Source organism: Balaenoptera physalus, assembly GCF_965194825.1.
Source record: "Balaenoptera physalus genome assembly, chromosome: 6".
Taxonomy (NCBI): domain Eukaryota; kingdom Metazoa; phylum Chordata; class Mammalia; order Artiodactyla; family Balaenopteridae; genus Balaenoptera; species Balaenoptera physalus.
In genome coordinates, this window is record NC_138885.1 from 65,955,893 (window position 1) to 65,976,900 (window position 21,008).

The 21,008-nt window shown below is 42.1% G+C and overlaps 2 protein-coding genes and 1 long non-coding RNA gene across 7 annotated transcripts in view; 2 read left to right on the top strand and 1 right to left on the bottom strand.

The window, feature by feature from the left end:
• Nucleotides 1–4,571, top strand: part of ITGA6 (integrin subunit alpha 6) — a 75,494-nt gene extending 70,923 nt beyond the window's left edge. For 3 of the 4 annotated variants that reach the window (XM_082465333.1, XM_082465336.1, XM_082465335.1), the window contains one exon: nt 2,380–4,571. In XM_082465333.1, coding sequence (XP_082321459.1) covers nt 2,380–2,541 — 162 coding nt within the window. In that variant the 3' untranslated portion in view covers nt 2,542–4,571. Of the gene's footprint in view, nt 1–64; nt 195–2,379 lie in introns of all 4 variants that reach the window. The other variant, XM_082465334.1, reaches the window with a different exon arrangement.
• LOC309662595 overlaps nt 1–18,925 on the bottom strand; it is a 38,702-nt gene extending 19,777 nt beyond the window's left edge. The window contains exon 1 of the long non-coding RNA XR_014264789.1: nt 18,788–18,925. This is a non-coding gene — a long non-coding RNA (uncharacterized lncRNA). The remainder of the gene's footprint in view (nt 1–18,787) is intronic.
• PDK1 (pyruvate dehydrogenase kinase 1) overlaps nt 18,542–21,008 on the top strand; it is a 45,649-nt gene continuing 43,182 nt past the window's right edge. The window contains exons 1-2 of one of the 2 annotated variants that reach the window (XM_082465469.1): nt 18,542–18,897; nt 20,668–20,809. In XM_082465469.1, the coding sequence (XP_082321595.1) occupies nt 18,696–18,897; nt 20,668–20,809 (344 nt within the window). In that variant the 5' untranslated portion in view covers nt 18,542–18,695. The remainder of the gene's footprint in view (nt 18,898–20,667; nt 20,810–21,008) is intronic. The other variant, XM_082465468.1, reaches the window with a different exon arrangement.

Sequence of the window (21,008 nt, forward strand, 5' to 3'; positions counted from 1 at the left end):
TTTTCTTTGTTTAGCTTTTATACATAAAACTGTAACACTGACTAAATACCTTGCTTCCTTGTAGTGTGGTTTCTTCAAGAGAAATAAGAAAGATCATTATGATGCCACATATCACAAGGCTGAGATCCATGCTCAGCCGTCTGATAAAGAGAGGCTTACTTCTGATGCATAGTATTGATCTACTTCTGTAATTGGTAATTGATCAATGTTTTTTAATTGCTAGCTGTGGGACCCGCTATGGTTGTGGTGGCTAACTTTAAAAGCAACAGCTTGCTGTGTGTGTCCCATTAACAGATGTTTCCAAATGTCCACACTGGCTTCCCTTGCTTGGATTTATTTCATTTATTTCACTTGAAAGTTTACAGTTTTTTAAAAAATGCACGAAGAATCTTTCATTGCAGGTGAGTAATTTTGTGTTGTTGTTGTTGTTATTAAACATTACCCACAGCAATGAAGAAAACGGCAATCTATGTACACACAAAAGGAGGCTTTAGACCTCCACAGTAGCCCAGTTTGCCATGTGTTGTTAATCCAGTATGTAGCATCTCACTTGGAATTTCAAAGATGCATAAGAAATCATCCCAGATTTCTTGTCCATTTTGGAATTTCCCACAGATAGAAGCTTGTGTTGACTGCCTCATTAACCTATTGCATGTTGGAAACATTGTGTTTCTCTTGAAGAGAAGCCTTTCTCACTGTCATCTTTTTGATCTCCTTGCTATGAAGTGATGGGGGAAGGCTTGGAATGCTTTTATTGTTGCTCAGAAATTGTTTTATGCTAGCTAAGCATGCAACTTCCTTTCCCTGCATATCTACTATGGGTCAAAGACCATTGCAACAAACTCTTAACTATTGGCGTGATGGACATTATGGTCAACTTCAGAAGATGATTCTTTGCCAACATGGCCTTCAATATACAAAATTCTAACATAAAACTGCTCTGGACAGTTTATTTCAGAACGTTGTAATGGAGTTTGACCTTGTTCCTTGTTCCTAGAGATTTTTTTCAACTTTGGGTCTCAGTTGATTTTAAGTTTGTATTTGGCTTCTCTTATTTGTAAATCCACGGAAATGGGAATGGCAGAGATTCCTTTTTCCATTTCTGTGGGCATGAGAGGGTAGAATTACCCCTGTAATCCCTTTCCATGGCACTGTCACGATGAATCCCAATTCCATTTCAGTTTTATGTATCACCCTTGATTTCTTCTTTGTTTAAATGGGGCGAGAGCCACATATTGTAACAGATAGGTGTTTTGGCTTTTTGCAGAAAATAGAAAAGGCCTTAGAACAAAACTTCTTGGTCCATTTTTCCCATTGACTCAGTGATAACTTCGTACATAATTTTATTTTGCCCCATGCCATTTTTATAACTTAACATCATTCAAAACAAATGTTCTGTTCCTGTTCATGTCCAATAGTAAACACATTAATCAACCATTCTAAGTATCTTCCTCATCCACCTTTTATCTGCATTTTTAAATTAAAAACACATCTTTTTAAAAAATACATATATATTTTATTCTCTTAAAAAATTCAATCTGATTTTTAAATTTCCAGATATGTTCTCAATAAAAATCTACTTTGGATCAGATTGAATATCTTTTTAAAGATCAATAAAATATATATTCATTAATAATTTAAATGTAAATGTTGTCTTTTTGCCAAAAAAAAAAGAAATTAGGGGATGCTCTGAAATTCAGTCAAGTAATAGTTTCCTCAAATTCCTTGCAGTACATAAATGATTTTATTGCAGGACACAGTTACTACATGATTTATTAATGAAACAGCTTAGTTTGGAAGCTTTGTTTGGAAATCCAGGCAGTATAAATTACCTTCTAGCTATTGAGAGATGAGTACTGGAGCCTTGGAGGAGAGATTTCTTAAATTGACCCACTTCAAGTAGTAATTTATAAAATATTTGTGACCTCATTTCCATTTTGTTAGTGGAAGAGGGCATGAAATAATCTTTGGTGTATGGCCTTGAAAAAAATTTGTTCTTGAAACTAACATGATGTTCTAATAATCTGAAAATTAGATCTTTTACGTACAGTATTGTGATTATGAAAAATGGAAGCACTGTTTCATAAGCTCTTCAACTGTTAGAGGCAACTAACATTGTTATAAGATTGAAAGACAAGATGGAAAAAGGGACTTTTCTTCCAGTTTTACAGCTGTTCTCTTCCGTTTATCCCCACCGGCTGTTATCATTTCTTTTTGACCTATTGGTTCCTTCTTAAAAGAAAACCATGTCTTTTATTCTTTGTCCAAGTCCAAAGTTAGGCATAGCTGAACAGAAAGCTTAGACATTGCCATCTAGTGGACTTTTGCTCTCGTTGGAATTATTTAATTTGTTTCTGTGTCTTTCTCCCCCGCCTCCAGTGTGGATTCTTTAAACGCTCTAGGTACGACGATAGTGTTCCCCGATACCATGCTGTAAGGATCCGGAAAGAGGAGCGAGAGATCCCAGATGAAAAATATAATGATAACCTTGAAAAAAAACAGTGGATCACAAGGTGGAATGAAAATGAAAGCTACTCCTAGGGGGGCCAAAAAAGCTTCACAGTACCCAAACTGCTTTTTTTTTTTTTTTCCCCAACCCAGAAATTTCAATGGATTGAAAAGCCTGTTCAATACCTGAATATAGATTTCAGACAGACTACACACAGTACAAGCCTACAGTTTTAACTGGACATTGTTATGTAGCCTGAGGCTCCTGTTTTGCACGGCCAATTTGAAGACTGTTGGAATGGATTTTTCTTTAACTGCCTTAATTTAATGTTCCGGGTTGCCTTTGTTTTTGGTGTGACTGACTTACCTGTGCTGGGGAAGGACCTGCCACATCCTCTCGATGGTATAGCTGGAAGAAGCCACCACAACCACTGCGCCAACAGAGTGACCGTCCTGACCTCGGCACCACCTCTGCAAATGTTCTTCTCGCAGGACCAGAGAACCTGCAAGTCAACTGTCCTGCGTCACAAGACTATGCCGTCAGGGTAGCTGTGTTCAATTTAAAGTGCTCCCATAAATTAAGTGTGCAATAGAAGGTGATGCTGCCATCCTGCCATCTTTTTCCATTTCCTAGATGTGTGAATACCTGCTCACACCAAATACACAGAGGTTTAATTCCCCTTTGACTAAAACACACAGGCATAACAGATTTGAATGCTAGTTATACTTATTTGTATATGGTATTTATTTTTCTTTTTTACAAACCATTTTGTTATTGACTAACAGGCCAAAGATTCTCCAGTTTACCCTTCAGGTTGGATTAAGCAATCAGAATTAGAACATGAGAGGTCGTTGGTTGGACCTAAATTATTGACTGCCTAAAGAAAACAGTAATTCTTTATAAGTGTATCAGAGTTGTTATACTTTACAGATAAGTTTAAGTTATTAAAACATCTCCCTTCATGACAGCCCTCACCCCCTCCCTCCAGACCCAAAACATTTAAGAAATAGGATTTAACTATAAGATGTTTAATTCTTAAAGACAGCAGATAATTTTTTAGTTTAGAGCCCTGTGTGGTATTTCTGAATTTCATGCTATAACTTTCAGGAACTCTTGGAAATGATGGGATTGTTTGTTGGACTTTAGTGCAGTTTAGTCACTGCTGAAAATACTGTATATTCAGGACTTGAAAGAAACGGTGAGTGCCTGGGGTGGACCCAAACCGATCCAGCGTAAGACTACTGAATACCTGATACCAAAAGTCAGAACATCGTGGCTTTGACGTTTTTAAATGTTATTGGAAGCATTTAATCAGTGAGTTGATGTTCTGTTTTTTGCTTTGTTTCCTCTCCTGTCTGCATTCCCCCAAAAGACTTTGACTACTCTAAAAAAGAACTTTAAATTGTTTAATTTTAAAGATGAAGGGGAGGGAGGAGGAAGATATTATTATATAATACATTCAATAGAGATTGAATAGATATGAGAACTAAATTTTAAAAAATCACTGTACTTCAAAATGTTAAGTTATATGGGGCGCAACAGCAAACAGGTGCTAATTTGTTTGGCTATAGTATAAGCAGCATCTCAGAATCTTTTAAAAGAACAAAACACAGCTACGTGTGCCATTGTTGCTTTGGAGTTTTAATTTTTTTTTTTTTCTTTTCAGAAATGTTATGCCCTTAAGATACTAGTTGTACTTTGGAATTTTCAAAACAAAAATAGTTTTATAAGTGATATTTTGTTTACAAAGATTTCTCTAAAATGGGTCATAACAGTGTTTAAAATCTCAGTTTCTTGCTTAGGTAACTTGCAACCTAGTGCACTGGCTTATAGGTTGCTCAGAAGCTGATATTTTGAAAGTGTTTGTAGACCTTTGTTATAAAAATGAATGTCCTAAAAAGTGGGGGGAGGGGTACAAGGGTGGTTCAACAACAAAAGAAGCAAGAATGTAGTGGTGTTTAAATTTGTAGTTGTTAAAAATGTCATCTCAAGTCAAGTCACTGGTCTGTTTGCATTTGATACATTTTTATACTAACTAGCATTGTAAAATTATTTCATGATTAGAAAAATACCTGTGGATATTTGTATAAAAGTGTGAAATAAATTTTTTTATGAAAGTGTTCATTGCTTAGTAACACAGCATTGTATATGTGAAATTATAAATAATGTGAATTGCCTTTCTTTTTATTTCATCAAACTTAACTGTAAAGTTTTTCGTGTTTTTATTTATATGGGACACTAAGAATAATCTCACATCAGCCAAAGATATTAGGGCCCCCCCCAAAAAATGCAATGTAAATGTGATTGATGGGTTTTTCCCCCCCTTTTGGCTCTACTGTTCAGTTGAGAATATTTTCCAAAGAAAATGATCTTAAAGGTGGTTTGTTCAAGATACTACAAATTGGGAGATGTCTGTATGTGTTGATTCATTTGCTTCAAAGGCTTATGATGCCTGTGAAGGGTAAGGCGTCATTTAGCAATGATACCATGGCATGAAGAGGAAAGTTCTTATGGCTAAGTTGCTTTCGTCTTAGAACACACTTTGGATGTGAGAGCAGGCCAGCTGTGACATGACTCATTATACTGGTCACCAAGGACTGATCTGGCAGAATTGACAGATCAGAAAATATTTTCTTCACCAATGGATTTCGTTTAAATTTAAGCAATTTTATGAAACTTCTCTAGCTGGATTATCACAATTTAATAAATATAAGGTATGTATATAGCGCCCAGGCAATATAGCATGCCCTGGCCTGAATAAATTTCCAATCTAAAATGTATTATATGCCCAGGCTCTTAGGTAATAGTTTTCCATTGTACTTGGTGTAACGTGTTAAGTCTTAGCTTTCTTAGTTCTTGGAAGATCAGACAGATGTTATCACCCAGAGAAATGAGTGACTGGCACTTTTTAATGATAGGCCAGTGGCTGTGACCCTTTATTAGCCACAGTCCTATGGGTATACCCAGTTTAAATCACTGCAATAATGTATAATCAACATAACTGTTAAGAGTGTCAGTAACTGTGGTTTGGCTAGGGCTATGGCATAAATGCTCTTGGCTGGAGGTCATGGCAGTGCTTTATATAACTTCTGTGATTCTACTCGCTTCTCTCCCTCTCATAAAATACAGGGACGCCTAGGAGTGATAGTGGTATTATTACAGGGGATCCTTGGACCCGTCTGCAAACACTGACGTGTCATTGCCACAACCTCGCAGTGCGTCATGCACAGTCATGGCTTATGTTATGCCCTTGTGGTTCAGAATATTCTAGAATGTGGGGTAGATGTAGGTGGGGAATGCTTTAAGTTGTCCAGACCAGGGAAGTAAGGATAAGTTCTAGCCTTCTACCCTAAATGAAAACATCTTAATAAGAAGCTCATCTCTAGTACCCTAACCCACAGAAGGACAATGTGGGAAGACAGTTTGGGACTGACAGACTGTTTTGTTTTAAAGGAGGAAAGAGTGAAATGCTGTAGGTGGCTGGCTTCCACATAAGTACATCCCCAGAGCTGAGAAAACAGGAATGTAGAAGGGTTGTTTGATCAGCTTGGGTAGCATGAAGTAAATGATTAAAGGCAGTTCCTCAAGACCAAAGGATGGGTGGTCCATCCTTTGGTTGGACCTTCATGGTCCAACCACGTGCATTGAGCTTCAAAGAGATGGAGAAAATGAACTGAAGAATGATTTCAGAAGAGTGGCTATTGCAAAGAAGCTAGTGGGCATCTGTTCCTCCACTAGTTCCTGATTATGGTCAAATGGCGAGTAACAGTTTTCTTTCTCTTGTACCTTAAAAAACAGGTTTTGCTGACTCTGACCCAGCTATTAGATTGTGAGAGTGCTGTGTGCTAGTGGCTGAAGCCAGGTCTGCAGAGGTGTTACCAACAGACCCATCTAGAAGGGAAGTGTTATAAAGGGATTCCTGGTTAAATCCTCTATGGGTAAGTGAACTGTAAAACACAAGTCAGAGTGAGAACACTTGTCTAGCCCAGTGCAAGGTAGACCAGACACCACAAAGGGAAAAGCTAACCGGGTAATGGTCGATGGCTATACTGGAATGAAGGAAAACAAGTGTGATTTTTGTAGCAGTCAGCAAAGCTTAAGTGCCTCAGTCTCTTTGCCTTGACACTGGAGCATCTCTCTGTCAGGCTGCCTGTGCCGGGGTCATGGAAATAAGCAGAGACATATCGTGTTAGCAGAGGTTAGATAAAATTTCTCACACACTATTCATCCTTCGAGAACATCCCCAAGAAATCTCAAACTACAGGGACAGAGTGTGCTTCTTTTACTATCTCGAAGCCTAGCAGATAAGTATTCGGTTCAACAATAACCAGTAGATAGATTTAAGTGAGATTTAAGCTTCTGTTGTTGTCACAGTGACAGATCCTGTGATTGTAATATGGAGATGGTTAGGTGTGGTTTCATCATTTTTTTCCCAATTGGAAATAAAATTTCTAGGCTGTTACTAGGCTCTGGGGATACACATACAAATAAGACATGGGCTCTGACCTTTTATTGGAAGCTTATCTAAAATAACAGGTGGTACTGACGAACACAGGTAAATTTACATAAGTAGCAGATTAAAAATCTTGCATCAAGGTATCAACGGTTGACACATAAGGTCAGTACCTGGTCCTGCGTGGGTAGAACTTGCCTCCAGAACAAACCCCGTTCCTGGAAAGTTGGAAGTAGTCATTCTCAATCTGGGCTGCCTGTTTGAATTCCTAAGAAACATTTTTTAAAAGTCCCAGTGCCCAGACCTCATGTCAGACTGACTTTATCAGAATCTCTGAGGGTGGGACCCCAGGCATTAGTGCTATTTAAGGCTCCCCAGGTGACTCAAAGTGTAGCTCAGGTTGAGAGCTGCTATGCTATAGGGGTCATTGGACGGCCTGAATATTTATGGCAAGGGGTCCGCCCTCTATGTGGAAATGCCTTATCTCTGTGTGTGGTGCTTCCAAGTAATGAGAGCTTGGAAGCTAGAGGCATATTTGTCATAAAGTAGGAGGCGATTGAACAAGAGTGAGGTTGCAGTCAGACTGCCAGGGTGTGAATTAGCTTCCCCTCTTAGAAATATAACCCCAGTGAGTGACTGACATGTCTGTGCCCCAGTTTCTCCGTCTGTAAAGTAAGATTGATATTAGTACCTATCTTGTGGATTTTTATAAGGAATAAATGAGAAGATCAGAAAGTGCTCACTAAATGTTAGCTATTTTTATAATCACACTTGTTACGTAGAATCATAAAATGTTAAAATAGGAAGGAAGCATGGAAATCTAGTTCTACTTCCTCATTTTACAGATGGGGAAACATAGTTTAACTGTCACTGACCTTTCGTTTCCTCACTCTTCAAGGTCTATCATACCCTGTGACTTACCTGTTATAGCTACAATCTGCAAGTCCAAGTACCCGTAACTAACTAAAAAATACTGGGAGCCTAACTCTTAAACTGCTTATCAACACAGGTCATTTTGTACAACAAGAGTGACCTTACTTCTGTGTTCAATTGTTTCAAGCCCTTAATACAATGACCAGAATGCAGGTTGGGGTGGGAGCATGTGCACAAAGTCAGTCTGTAGGCATCTTGAAATTGCTATATACTGATTCTTCTTGATTTTTTTTTTTTCTGAAATGGAAGAGTGTAAAAAGAAAGGATTATTTCTTTTGAACCCTTCCTCAGTTCTTCACCCACACTATTGATTCTTTGGTTTCCTATAATGGGAAGGCATGTTGTAGCTTTGTTGCTTATACCTTTACTGCTGTGCAGAAGAGGATGTGCTCACAGAGCCCATCTCGTGCTTGAGTTACGTCACTTGCATTAGACCAAGTTTGTCATTGGAAGGACAGTTGGAACAACTCCCATTTGTCCCTTGCACATGTCACGATGCATTGACTGAAAGACCTCTTAAAGTCCAAAAAAAAAAAAAAAAAAAGAAGGCACTTTTCCCTAGGAAAACTGGGGGTCTGATTCCATGGTGTCATCAAATTGCTGATGGAACAAGTTCTAGGGCGCTTACCAAACTGAGAAAGCCACCCTGGTTAGGAAGTCTTAAATCAACTAAGTGGTTAAGAGCCATCCTCATCACACTTTAACATGCCTGAGAATCACCTAGGGATCTTAAGATGCAGGTGCTGCTTCACACAGCCTGGAAAAGAGCCTGAGAGTCAACATTTCTAAGGAGCTGCAGGTGCTGCAATGCTGCTGGTCCACGGATTACACGTTGGGCAGCAAGGGGCTATGGAGTCGATCTTCGTTCAAGGTGCAGGTTACTTCTCTGCCACTTCCTACTTGTGTGACCTTGGGCGAGTTTACTTACCCCTAGTGGTTTAATTTCCTCATCTATAAAATGGTATATGGAGTAAGCAGGATTATAACCTAGGCCTCTAGGAAACAGACACCAATCTACTCACTTTATACAATTTCCAGCCCCCTAACATCCTCAGACTTGTGGATAAAGAGCAATCAGGACACATTTTAGTATTTGTTATATGTGAGTCTATAGCTTTCACTGTCTTGACAGGATAGATAACATTCGTTTTAGGCTACTCTTTTTTTTTTTTTTTTTTAAACCCCACATTTGTTTATTTATTTATTTTTGGCTGTGTTGGGTCTTCGTTTCTGTGCGAGGGCTTTCTCTAGTTGTGGCAAGCGGGGGCCACTCTTCATCGCGGTGCGCGGGCCTCTCACTGTTGCGGCCTCTCTTGTTGCGGAGCACAGGCTCCAGACGCGCAGGCTCAGTAGTTGTGGCTCACGGGCCTAGTTGCTCCACGGCATGTGGGATCTTCCCAGACCAGGGCTCGAACCCGTGTCCCCCGCATTAGCAGGCAGATTCTCAACCACTGCGCCACCAGGGAAGCCCCTAGGCTACTCTTATGGGGCATGCCTTCAAGACACCTGCCCTGCTAGAAGCAAAATCCCATTACAGTGACTCCCATTACGACTGAGTGGGGAACAGTCTGCCAGTTCTGGTGGCTGACCCACAGAAGCAGTGATGTGTTGGTCTGGTTATAGTGACGTCTCTAAATCAGTAACAAAACAAAAAGACTGAAGTAAGGGTCAGGCTAACTCTAAGAGTTAAGTTTTTGAATTTGACATTTCCTTTCTCAAGCAGCAACAGCTCTTCAGTTTCCCTTTGCCTGTTGCCACCACAAACAACCCAACTACTCCTGCCAGAAAACAAATGAATAAGATGCCTAAGACCACTGTGGTAGATAACTATGGATTGGCTTGCCCAACCTCTATTCCACCCTTCTTCTAGTTAGAAGGGCTGGAAAGCTAAAAATACTTTTCCAGACTCCCTTACAGCTAGGGATTTTGCACGTGAATTAGAGTCTATGAATTACATTCCTTCATTTGAGATCTGCAAGGTGGACTCAGTGGGTGTTTCTACAAGCAAACACGGTTGTGGAGGTTCAGTGTTGAGTGTCTTCTAGCTTTAAGTATCAGAAAGGATTGACTGGTGGTGGTCTCTTTTCTCCTGTTTTCGACCGTGGATTGCAGCTACAAGTATTTGTCTTCTCCTCAATTTCCAGAAATCCCCAGATGGGTCATTGTTCTAGAAATTATCCTCAGAGGCCCAGGCTAGAGCCTACTTTAGTCTATTTTGTATACATTTAATTTCCTGAATTAAATCCCTTCATGCCAGCAATATCTAGAGTGATTTCTATTTTATACCCTGAATTCCGACTGATATGGTCGCTCACCCAAAGAAAATGGTAAAAGATCTAGGAAACTAAAAGAAAATACATAGAGAGGATGCAACTGCCTTCTTCTAGCTAACGCTGGATTCAGAATACTTTTATTGCTTTTAAGATCAACCTGATTCTCCAAGATATATGTCACATCAAGGTGAATCTTGTTTCTTTTTTCTAAATCTCCTCTAAAAGAGGGTAGAAATGTGTATGTACATTATCTGACCTAAATAATCTGGAAATGAAGGGAATAAAAATAGAGGAAAAAAAAATCATCATTCTGTGAGAGAATGTCACATTTCATGGATTGCATGTCTCCATTAAATCCCAGTGTTTAATAAGAAAAAACATTACCAGTCTGCAGAACATGGAAATAATGTGTTGTTTCTTTACCTGCCCAGCATCCCTTCAGATGAAAGAATCTGCTGTTTCCCTTTCTTCTAATTCAGTCCCTGATGTTGGATAGGTATCGGTGTGTGTGTACCACCTCTCCACACCTACTCCCAGTGTCCAGGGCTGGAAACATGGCCCCAGCCTGGCCAGAGTCAATCCTAGTGTTTTTCTAGAGCAATGAGGGGCGCTCACTACTGAGCTTTTGCCCATCAGGGACTAAAGCCTGCTGCTACTCTGTCCATCTCTAAAATAATGCAGGGAGTCAGCCTTGTGAAGCTTCACAAGAAACCCCAACACCAAGAATAGCAGAGCTGAAATGTGGGAGGAAGAAAGAGGAAGAGGAGGGAAGGACACACTCTGATGCTTTGGATGTACCACTCGAAGAATATTTCAGTGACTTGAGAAAAAAATGGTCTTTTATTTAAGGAAGTTTGAACTAGGTTTTCTGTACTTGAGTCTGCAAGAGTCCTGCTTAATACAAAGTAAAATCCGTCAACCCTAACGCATCTCTAGAAGGATTATCAAAAGAAGACGTGGTTATTCTGAATTTCCTTTCCTTAGATGGTTTATCCAGTGAGCTTCTCCCACCTTTCCCTTTAGCTTCAAGCACACTATACCTCCTGCTTCACACACACACAAAATGCAAATTATTGTATAAGGATTTTCTCAATTTCCTGACTAGATTTGAGCCCTGGTCTGATTTAACACGCAATGTTCTCTCCACTAGGCTATACAGCCTCAGCATTCTCTGTTAAAGTAACTGCTTCACTGGTTAGTGCCTATGCCACAGAAAGAGAAATGGCCGTAATCATTAGTAAGAGCGAGCAACTTAGCCAAGGTTACACATTTAGAAAGTGGTGGAGCCTTGATTCCAGCCCAGGTCTGCCCATATCAATTCCACACATTTCTTAAACATACTGATAACGCATCCCAATCAAAGATGTGTCCCTCCTCCCATCTAAGGCAACGCTTCCAGTCTTCCAGGACCCTATTCAGGCACTTAACCTCTCCCTCTTCTTTATATCCAGCTTGCTTCATAAGTTCCTCACCTCCAGCAGTTAGACATACTCAAGACTTTCCCATTGTAAAATATATAAATAAACCAACTCCACAGTGGTCCTTCCCAATGACTGTATTTATTTGCAGTTATCATCTCTACTTCCTCATCACTGTTCTCATGAAGCCACTTGTTCCAAAGCCACCACCAACTTTTTGGTTATTAAGTCTTAAGCACGCTTCTCAGTTCTCATTTTACTTGACTGCTGGAGAATATTTAACAATATCGAATGCTCCCTCATTTTCGAAAGCGCTTTTTCTTTGGCTTCCACTATTGTCATCCCTTAAATATTTTTGCTGTGAGGGATTGTCTCTGGTTTCCTGTACCCTCCCCAGGTGATCTCAATTCCAATTACCAGTTGCATTAGAGACAGTGAATTGTCTCCCGATATTCCCTCTAGTAAGAATTTTAAAAGGTCACCAATGACAATGCTTTCTTATCCCTTAAAATTTTATCTTACTAAGAGCTCTAGATACATTTAGACAGATTTTAATCATCTTATTCCTTGTGCATATAACAATAGGAAAACGTAAGTGAAATAAATTGGTTAAGATTCTCCAAGAACTTTACTTCTTTATAGTTACAGTTTGAATCTTTCAAATTAACCTTTAACTCAGAATAATAAATGTCTTTTCCAAAAAATAGTATTGTGATGCAGCATTTCTTAAGAGAGCGCTTCACTCTTCAGGATTTTCTTCCAGACAGCTGATACCCAGTCTGCAAACTTTGATGATCAAAAACATAGGCAATGTCAACGCCTGTTCTGATAGGAATTGTAACACCTTATTGATTTGTGAAGTGTTAAAATGTGAAAGAAAAAAATTCTAAGTATCAGTGAAATATGGCAACTCACACTGTTCTGAAGAGGACATGGCTGTAGCTCCAAGCTTTTTACAGAATCTTAAGTTACAGTTTCCTGACAGACAGTTGGGGGCAACTCCACAGGCAGAACAAATGGAAAAGGACCTTTCGAAAAAGCCTTTCAGTTGATCTCCTGAGAGTGGAGGAGGGGGCCGGACAGGACAGTGCCCAGGAAGCAAAAGACTAGCGCCTCAGCCTTAACTCTGTGCCTTGCCCGCGGTTATTTGCAAGCTGAGGTGATGACCGTAGCCAGCTATGTGTTTTGAGGGAATCATAGCAATCATAATCCAAAGTCTCACCTAATGACTTTTTCGGTGAATTATGAATGAATGAAGGCCAACAAGCTTAGGGATTTTTTGTTTTGTTTCTTGCAGTAGGGATGATTGGGTTTTTTGAGGCTCATGGTGGGAGGAGTCATATTAACATCTTGTTTTTTTTTAGGGCCTCTGAAGGTCCTAATCTCAGCCTCCATACAACACACACACACACACACACACACACTACTCTTCTTTATTATTGTTATAGCCTGTAGCACTCTCTGAGATAATCTTATATGTTTATTCTCTGTCTCTTCCCCTTATCATGGAAGCCCCATGACAGCAGGGACCTGGATGTCTTGTTCGCTGCTGTATCCCCAGAACTTAAACTAGTGCCTGCCCAGGACACAGCATGTCTAAAGAAACATTTACAGAATGAGTGAACCCCAGAAGTAGGCAGCTAGAAACCTAAGAAGGAAAGAAATGAAAGACATAAAGGGAAATTGGTGGTGAAACTAGAAATTTGGACGCCCTCTCCCCCAACAAAATTTTTAAGAGAACAACTTGAACTGTGCTGATGGCATATATAATTCAGACATCAGCAGACTTCTTGCCCCCAGAATTGGCTCAAATGGCTAATTCCAGTTTGTCCAGGTCTGGAGTTGTGTCAGGTCTGTAAACTCTCAGGGGTTTTCGACCTCAGAGTCCCCTTCAACCCGACCACTGCTTAGGCTCCTCAAGTGCAAATGCTGCCCCCAATTCTCATGCAAAATTCACCCCTTTCACCAATTTGCACAAAGGCACAAAAGACCCAGTCTCAACCATCTTTTTTCTTTTTCTAGTGAACTTTACTGAGGGTTCAGGGAGCGCTCTCATTGTGAAACAGCCTTTGCAAATGCCACCTCCCCTCCTCCTGAGCTCTGCGGAGTGGATTCCTCTCCTAGCTTCCTGCAGGGCTGTTCTGTTACTCGTTCCCCGGGGAGCTCCCTCTCTACTCCAGCAGCATAGCAAACACCTACGCCAGATAAGTACGGGGATTTCCCTAAAACAAGTCCTGCTGAACAGGATGGCCTCCGCATCACTGCACAGGTAACCACTTGAATGACGGTCCTCCTTAAAGAAAGAAGGCAAATGTAGGTGGGGGAAAATCATGCCTCAGTGAAATACAATGCATTGTTCAGAGCACAACTTCTTAGGGTGTCTGATTCTGACTCACTGTCTTTGAGCTATTTATAACTCTGTAAATTGTAGGTAACTGATAATGCAAATAATTCTTGCCTATATCCATGCAAATACGTTCTGTCTGGTGGAGGTGGAGGTGGAGGGTTCCGGACTCCTAAGGGGAAAAGCCAGTTTTACAGCCCTTTACAAATTCGTTTCTGTAATCCTGTTTTTTGGCTTCTCCTTTGAACTGGTTGTAATACCTTTTCTGATTCCCTCATTTACTGAATGTGTTAATTAAAATTTTGGTGTGTTCATTTTACTTTTTCAGCTCTATTGAAGTATAATTGATAAAATCATAAGATGTTAAAAGTACACAATGTGATGATGTGTTCATTTTGTAGTTGCATGAAAGTCATGATTTTTATCTTTTGTTTGAAGGTTACCTTTGTAAAGTATCAGTCAGGGTTCTGGGACAGGAAATGGTAGCGTACTCAAAGGGGAAACTGAAGAGTGTGTGAAGGGACTCTTTCCAGAGGTGTGGGCAGAGTAAAGAGACAGGGCTCGTGAAGCACCCCAATTAACAGGAGAAGGAAACTGGTACCACCTCTAGGGCTCACGGGACATGGGGAGGGAGCTGTGGCCACACTTAAGAGGGACACAGATAATGGCCCAGCAGGAAGGGGCAGGAGAATAAATAGTTGTAACTTTCCTCTTGTCCTCTGAGCCCCATGAAGCCAGAGGGTAAAGGAGACAGGGTGGACATAGTCCAGCTTGTTTCCATGATTTTCAGTCAAATCAGTCCAACAAGAATCATAAAATCTCAGTGAATTTAGAGAATCCCGCCCAAGTCTGCTATAAAGATTTTTATAGAGCCTTACATTACAATTATACTTTATATGTACATAGTTAAATAATATAGCCCTTTGGTAAAAGTTCATAAAAGAGATACCACCCTTTGATCACTTTCTACCTTTGACCCCATATCTTACAGTCTTATGCTCATATTGCTCCCTCTAAAATATTTTTACTACAGTCTTAACAACCGTCATGTTAACAGAGACCTGAAAAAAATCGAATGTTCTCTCCAGTTTCTGGACCCTAAGCCTCTGACCAAGAAGTGAAAAGTTGATGTAATTTTAAATCTATATTTATATACTCATTCTCTGTATATTGGGTGGAAGCTTGGTGAATATACTTTGGAGAAAAGAAAAGTTGGGATTGGTTTCTGGGTGAAAGAACCTTGATATGATAAATCTCAAGCTTTCTGCCCGGCCTTTGTGCTTTCACACAAGTTAAGGTTCAGCTGAGCACCTCGACATGCTCGGGTGGAAAACAGCACAGTTGCAAATCAGGGCTGAGGAAGCTGAATAATACCGTGCATGATAGTGTGAGAAGAATTTAGAGCTCAAGGAGTGATCTGGAAGGAAGGGGAGAAGGAGGAAGGCAAAACGACCAGAGGCTGCAGCAGAATCGCAGAGTAGTTGAGGGACTATTTTAAGGATGGCTAATATTCCATTGTAAATTGTTTTCTACCAAATCTTTGGTAAAGTTGGCTTCATGCAAAACATGTACGTGAGTGGTTCTGATCAAACCGTAATAAGGAAATAACTTTAAAAAACCACCAGTAATGATAAAAAAAATAGAGGGCGTTTGAGTGTTTAGTATGTCCTGGGCATTGTGCTAACACAGATGGCTAAACTATCTATGTCACAGTCACCCCCAGTGAGACAGATATTATCCCCCCTTTTTAGGTAAGGAGGCTGAGGCTCAGAGAGGTTAAGTAACTCACCCAAGGCCACACAGCCAGTTCACGAAAGAGCCAGGATTTGACCCCAGAATCCAGTCTTTTTTCATAGCACCACATTGCTTCCTAATCATCCTCCCCACAGTGTCCTTAGAAAGCTGTCCTCCAGACTCTAACAGTCATTGACAAGAACCCCCTCCTCCTCTAAGGTTGCCCATTTCACAGTCAAAGGGCTGTAACCAAAGTTTTTCCATGTGTGAGTCAGATCTGTCTCCCTACAGTTTCCACCCACAAGTCTTCCATCTGCTGTCTGGGCCACTCAGAACAAACCTAATCCTTCTTTTATGGAGCAGGCTAATATTTGAAGATAATGTGTAAAATTCTTATACCCTGTTGGACTTTGCATAATATGCTTGTAAAAGCAGGCATATGTGAAAGGGATCCTATCTGAATTGCACATGGCTATATTCCCAGCCACCTAGAACATGACCTGGTACCTAGGCATTCAACAAATGTTCATAGAATGGATGAAGGAAGGCCACATTTGGAGGGTACAGAGTATGGTTGATGGGGCAGCAAACATATAAAAGAGATACCACCCTCTGATTACTTTCTCTATATATCTCATAATCTTATGTTCATACTGCTTCCTCTAAGATATTGTCACCAAAATCATAACAACAACCATTTTAACAGATACCTGAAAGAATTATTAGAGGCACCACTTTTGGAAAATATGTTTGAGTGCTGCTTCCACCCCATCCCCTCAACTGCCTACAATTGTTTCCAGGTGGTCAATGTTCTCCTTCAAGCTAAACCTGTGAGATAATGAAAGCAAGGGCAGTCAACAGATCCCTTAAACTATAACTTGCTTAATCAATCATATCATGTAACCTGCCTTCACTGATCAAACCTGCCTTAACTGTTCCTACAAATTGCACACCCTTCAAGCTTCACATAGCTTAGACAATATATCACAAGACTCCTTTAACCGCCCCCTATAGATAACACCTCTGACGGATGGATCACTATAGTAACGGTTTCAAAAGTTGTTTTTCAGGAACATGGAGCTAGTCTTGCCCAGTTCATATTGGTCGAGATCACCAACTATTCAACTGGGCTTTCTGCAGTGTTGGATAGATGACCTTTTGACATCAGAAGGCCAAAACACTCCACCCTCAGATCATACTAACCCCTCCATTTTCGGAACAAGCATCCCATGAAAAAGCATGTAGCTCAGTTGCGCATGCGCAGAACACCGGTTACTTCACCACCTTACCTCCATTCACTTTTCCCCAGGCCTCGGACCACCCTACTTCTTTATCCCATAAATATCCCAAGCCCCTCGCCTTAGGGTAGGTGGATTTAAAATTTATTCTCCCTTTTCGTGAATAAACCTTTCCCCTGCTGCAAACTTCGGCATCTCAAGAGTTTGTCTTGCTGCACGTTGGGCAAACGATCTCGGTTTGGTAACACCAGTACACCTTAAAAAGAGACTCTCATCTCATTCTTTTCTTTTTTTGATTTGAATTTTATTTATTTTTTTATACAGCAGGTTCTTACTAGTTATCTATTTTATATCTCATCTCATTTTTTTCCAAATAAATATATATATTTATTTATTTATGGCTGCGTTGGGTCTTTGTTACTGCGTACGGGCTTTCTCTAGATGTGGAGAGCGGGGGCTATTCTTCCTTGCGGTGCATGGGCTTCTCATTGCGGTGGCTTCTCTTGATGCAGAGGATGGGCTCTAGGCGCACTGGCTTCGGTAGTTGTGGCTCGTGGGCTCTAGAGCACAGACTCAGTAGTTGTGGCGCATGGGCTTAGTTGCTACGCGGCATGTGGGATCTTCCCGGACCAGGGATCGAACCCGTGACCCCTGCATTGGCAGGCGGATTCTTAACCACTGTGCCACCAGGGAAGTCTTCATCTCATTCTTTATACATATACTTTTATACAACCCAAGACCTGACCATATGGAGAAATGAATTATTCTATACCAGTAACTGCTGGATATATATACACATATATACGTGTATATATATATATGTATATATGTATATGTATACATATATAATTTTTATTGTATAATAAATTATACAATAAAATTGATAAACTACACAACCATGGAAAAGTATTTTTGTTGCATCTAGGACATTATAAAGCACTGTGGTTCGATAATATGGGGAAGTAGCAGTGGAGAGAAGGGACAGTGGTGATTTTCACTGTAACTCAGCCTTTGCAACTCTAAGGGATTGAATCAAAATTAGAAATTCTCTAGTCTTATATTCACTATTTAGAAACCTGGAAAGTATGCGGCAACCAAACTGTGACGCTAAGACGACAGAGAGAAGGGCAATCGGAGTGGAGGAAGCCTTTTTAAATACACTGCTGCCCAGGCCGAGAATGCCTGTAGATAACGCTTCAAGTTGGGCTGCCAATTCTCTTCTCCTGGGACGGCGGTCGTTGTGCTATTATTTAGGGCCACACTCTGCAGTGATCACCATTCGTACTTTTGTCCCACTGTTTGGCAACGGTCTGCTCCTGGAACTCTTTGGGTCTCAGTTTCCTCCCCTGTAAAATATTGGGCTTGCATCACAGAGGAGGGTTTCTGGAACACGCTCACAGCAGGACACCGTGGCGCCTGGAAGCGGAGCTAGGCCCCGCCCTTGAGCCAGGCCCCGCCCTTGAGCCTTTCGGCTGAGGCTGGAAGGGCCGGGGAAGCAGGAAGGTGGGTTTTGTTCCCAAAGGGCATGGGAGGGCGCACTACACAGCGCCGGGCCTCCAGGCGCACGCGCCCTCCCTGCCGCTCTCCGGGCCCCGCTCCGCGGCGCGGGGGGCCGGACTCTGACCCCGGGGCGGCCCGGCGCGCGCTCCCCGCCTCCTCCACGCCTCCCTCTCTACCCCCCCCGGGCCCCGCCCAGCGGCGCGGGAGGGGCCGGGCTCCGGCGAAGGGGGCGGTGGCCGCGGCGGTGACAGCCGCTCCCCGCCCCCGAAGCCGCCACGTCCCTCACGTACCACCCGGACGAGCTGCGGAGCGGCGACCGCGCCGGGGCTCCGGCTCCTCCGGCGGGGCTCGGCATGAGGCTGGCGCGGCTGCTGCGCGGAGCCGCCTCGGCCGGTCCGGGCCCCGGGCTGCGCGCCGCCCGTCCCACCGTCAGCCGCAGCCTCACCTCGGACTCAGGCTCCGGCCCGGCGCCCGAACGCGGCGTTCCGGGCCAAGTGGACTTCTACGCACGCTTCTCGCCGTCCCCGCTCTCCATGAAGCAGTTCCTGGACTTCGGTGAGTGCGGCCCGGACCTCGGGCCTTCCTGCGCAGCCCCAGCCGGGAGCTGCGCCTGGTGACCCCGGCCGGGCCCGGCCCGCGCGGACGCCCTCTTGTCTTCTTAGCGCCCCACTCAACGTCTCTCCCCCGGCGCCTTAGGCGCCTCCTTCCTCCCTCGCGGATGGATCTTTCTGCTCAGGTGCAGGGGCAGGCGAGATAGCTGGAAGCGTGTGGGTTTTTTTTGCCGTGTGTTGTTGAAAAACAAACCCGGGGGCCGAGGACGGAATGACCCCCGCGGCCTTTCAGCGCCCGTGTGCACCTCCGCGCTCTCAGCCTGGCCGTTTCGGAAGAGCGCAGCTCCGGTGGGAAGCGAGTGTGCTGACACCTCCGGGAGTTGCGTTGGGATTCTGCAGAGTGCTGATAAATGCTTAGTTTTGCATATGATGATTGCATAAAAGTGGCGTGCTGATAGGGGAAGCAGGTTATAACTGGCCCAGTGTTTCAGAGAATGTTTTCTTGCCACTGGCTTAGGAGTTTCCGCCAATGGCACATTCATTTCGTCAACAAACTCTGGAGCACGTGTAAAGTGCGTGAGTACAATATTCTGTGGGGTTTGTTTACCAAAGTGACTATCCACTTTCCTCTTCCTCGGATGGGTGCTTCCTGGTTTTCTCTAGAAAGGATGCAGAGGAATTGCAAAGTCAGGCATTTAACTTTGACTTCTCATATGGGGTCGCTAAGGGGAAACGGGGAAAACTAATAAAGTCAAAATTTTGAGTAGGTAAAGTTATCTTCTGCATTTTGAGTGCTGTTTGGTCACTAACGGATCACTAGTGGCTTGAAAGATACCACCATGGTATCTTTTGGTATCTTAAACTTGTGGTTTACAGTGGCAGTTTTGTTTGGCTCAGAGCTCTTGGTTTTTGTTTTTACTTTAAAATGACTCTAGTGTGATTAAGGGGTGAATTTGGCCTTGTTCCCAAGTATGTCATTGAACTTTCACAAGAAAATGTTTTAATACGATAATTCCTGCTATTGACAATCTAGTTTTTGCTAAGTGTGTCTCTTGCTAAAACAGCAAGATTAAATCAGTGAGTTTAAAATGCATTACTGAAATAACAGGGCTTTTTAGTTTAACTTTAAGTGAAACTGCTTGCCAAAGGAGATCTACAGCTGTTCTGCTTAGCATCTTGAGATAGGAGTGGAGGAGGAAGCAGGTTGCTTTCCAGGAATCAAACAATTGAATAGGACCTGCTGGGGGAGAAGCTTGAAGATGGTTGCTGAACAGGCATTGGTATTTTTTGCTTTCTGTTGCCTGAAAGACTCTTCTACATTTACTCTTTGCTTATGGCAATTAGTATAGTTCTGCGTGGAATCAATGCATCTTCCTGTGAACATGTCAAAATTTCCACTGTTTCTTAGGGAGGTTCTTCTCATAAACCTAGAGTTAAGAAACAGATTTTTTTAATGATAGCAACAACAGGTTATATAGGATAGGTTTTTGCAGGTCCTACGTTAATTAGACTCTGTGACTTGCTTAGGCTTGCTTAGGTTGTCTTAGTTCTAAGATGGGAGATGTGAGTAATGGAGATAAGAAAGTATCCACATTGCTGCTCTACAGCGTGGTTGGAAGGTCAGTTGGAAGGTCATTCAGGCTATCTTGTCCCTTGCCTCCTCTTCCTTGCCCTATCATTATGGTGATGCTACCACTTGCCAAATAACTCCCTCTGTGTTTCTCCCTGCCTTATGGCCTCCACTTACTGCTGTTCCCACTGTGTTTGGTTTCAGGATCTGTGAATGCTTGTGAAAAGACCTCATTTATGTTTCTGCGGCAAGAGTTGCCTGTGAGATTGGCAAATATAATGAAAGAAATAAGTCTTCTTCCAGATAATCTTCTCAGGACACCATCAGTTCAATTGGTGCAAAGCTGGTAAGATTCCCTGTCTTGTGTTTGCAATTTCGATAGAGTTGTAGACTTTACCCAAAGTTAAAGCAAATACTTTTTTACTCTTCAGTGGAATCTTAAGGTAGTGGCAGCATTCCTCCTCCTTTGTTTGGATGTATCTGGGCTTATCCCCTGAATCCTGGGCTGTACTACTTTTTGGTTTTGAAAAAAACAATCAGAACTG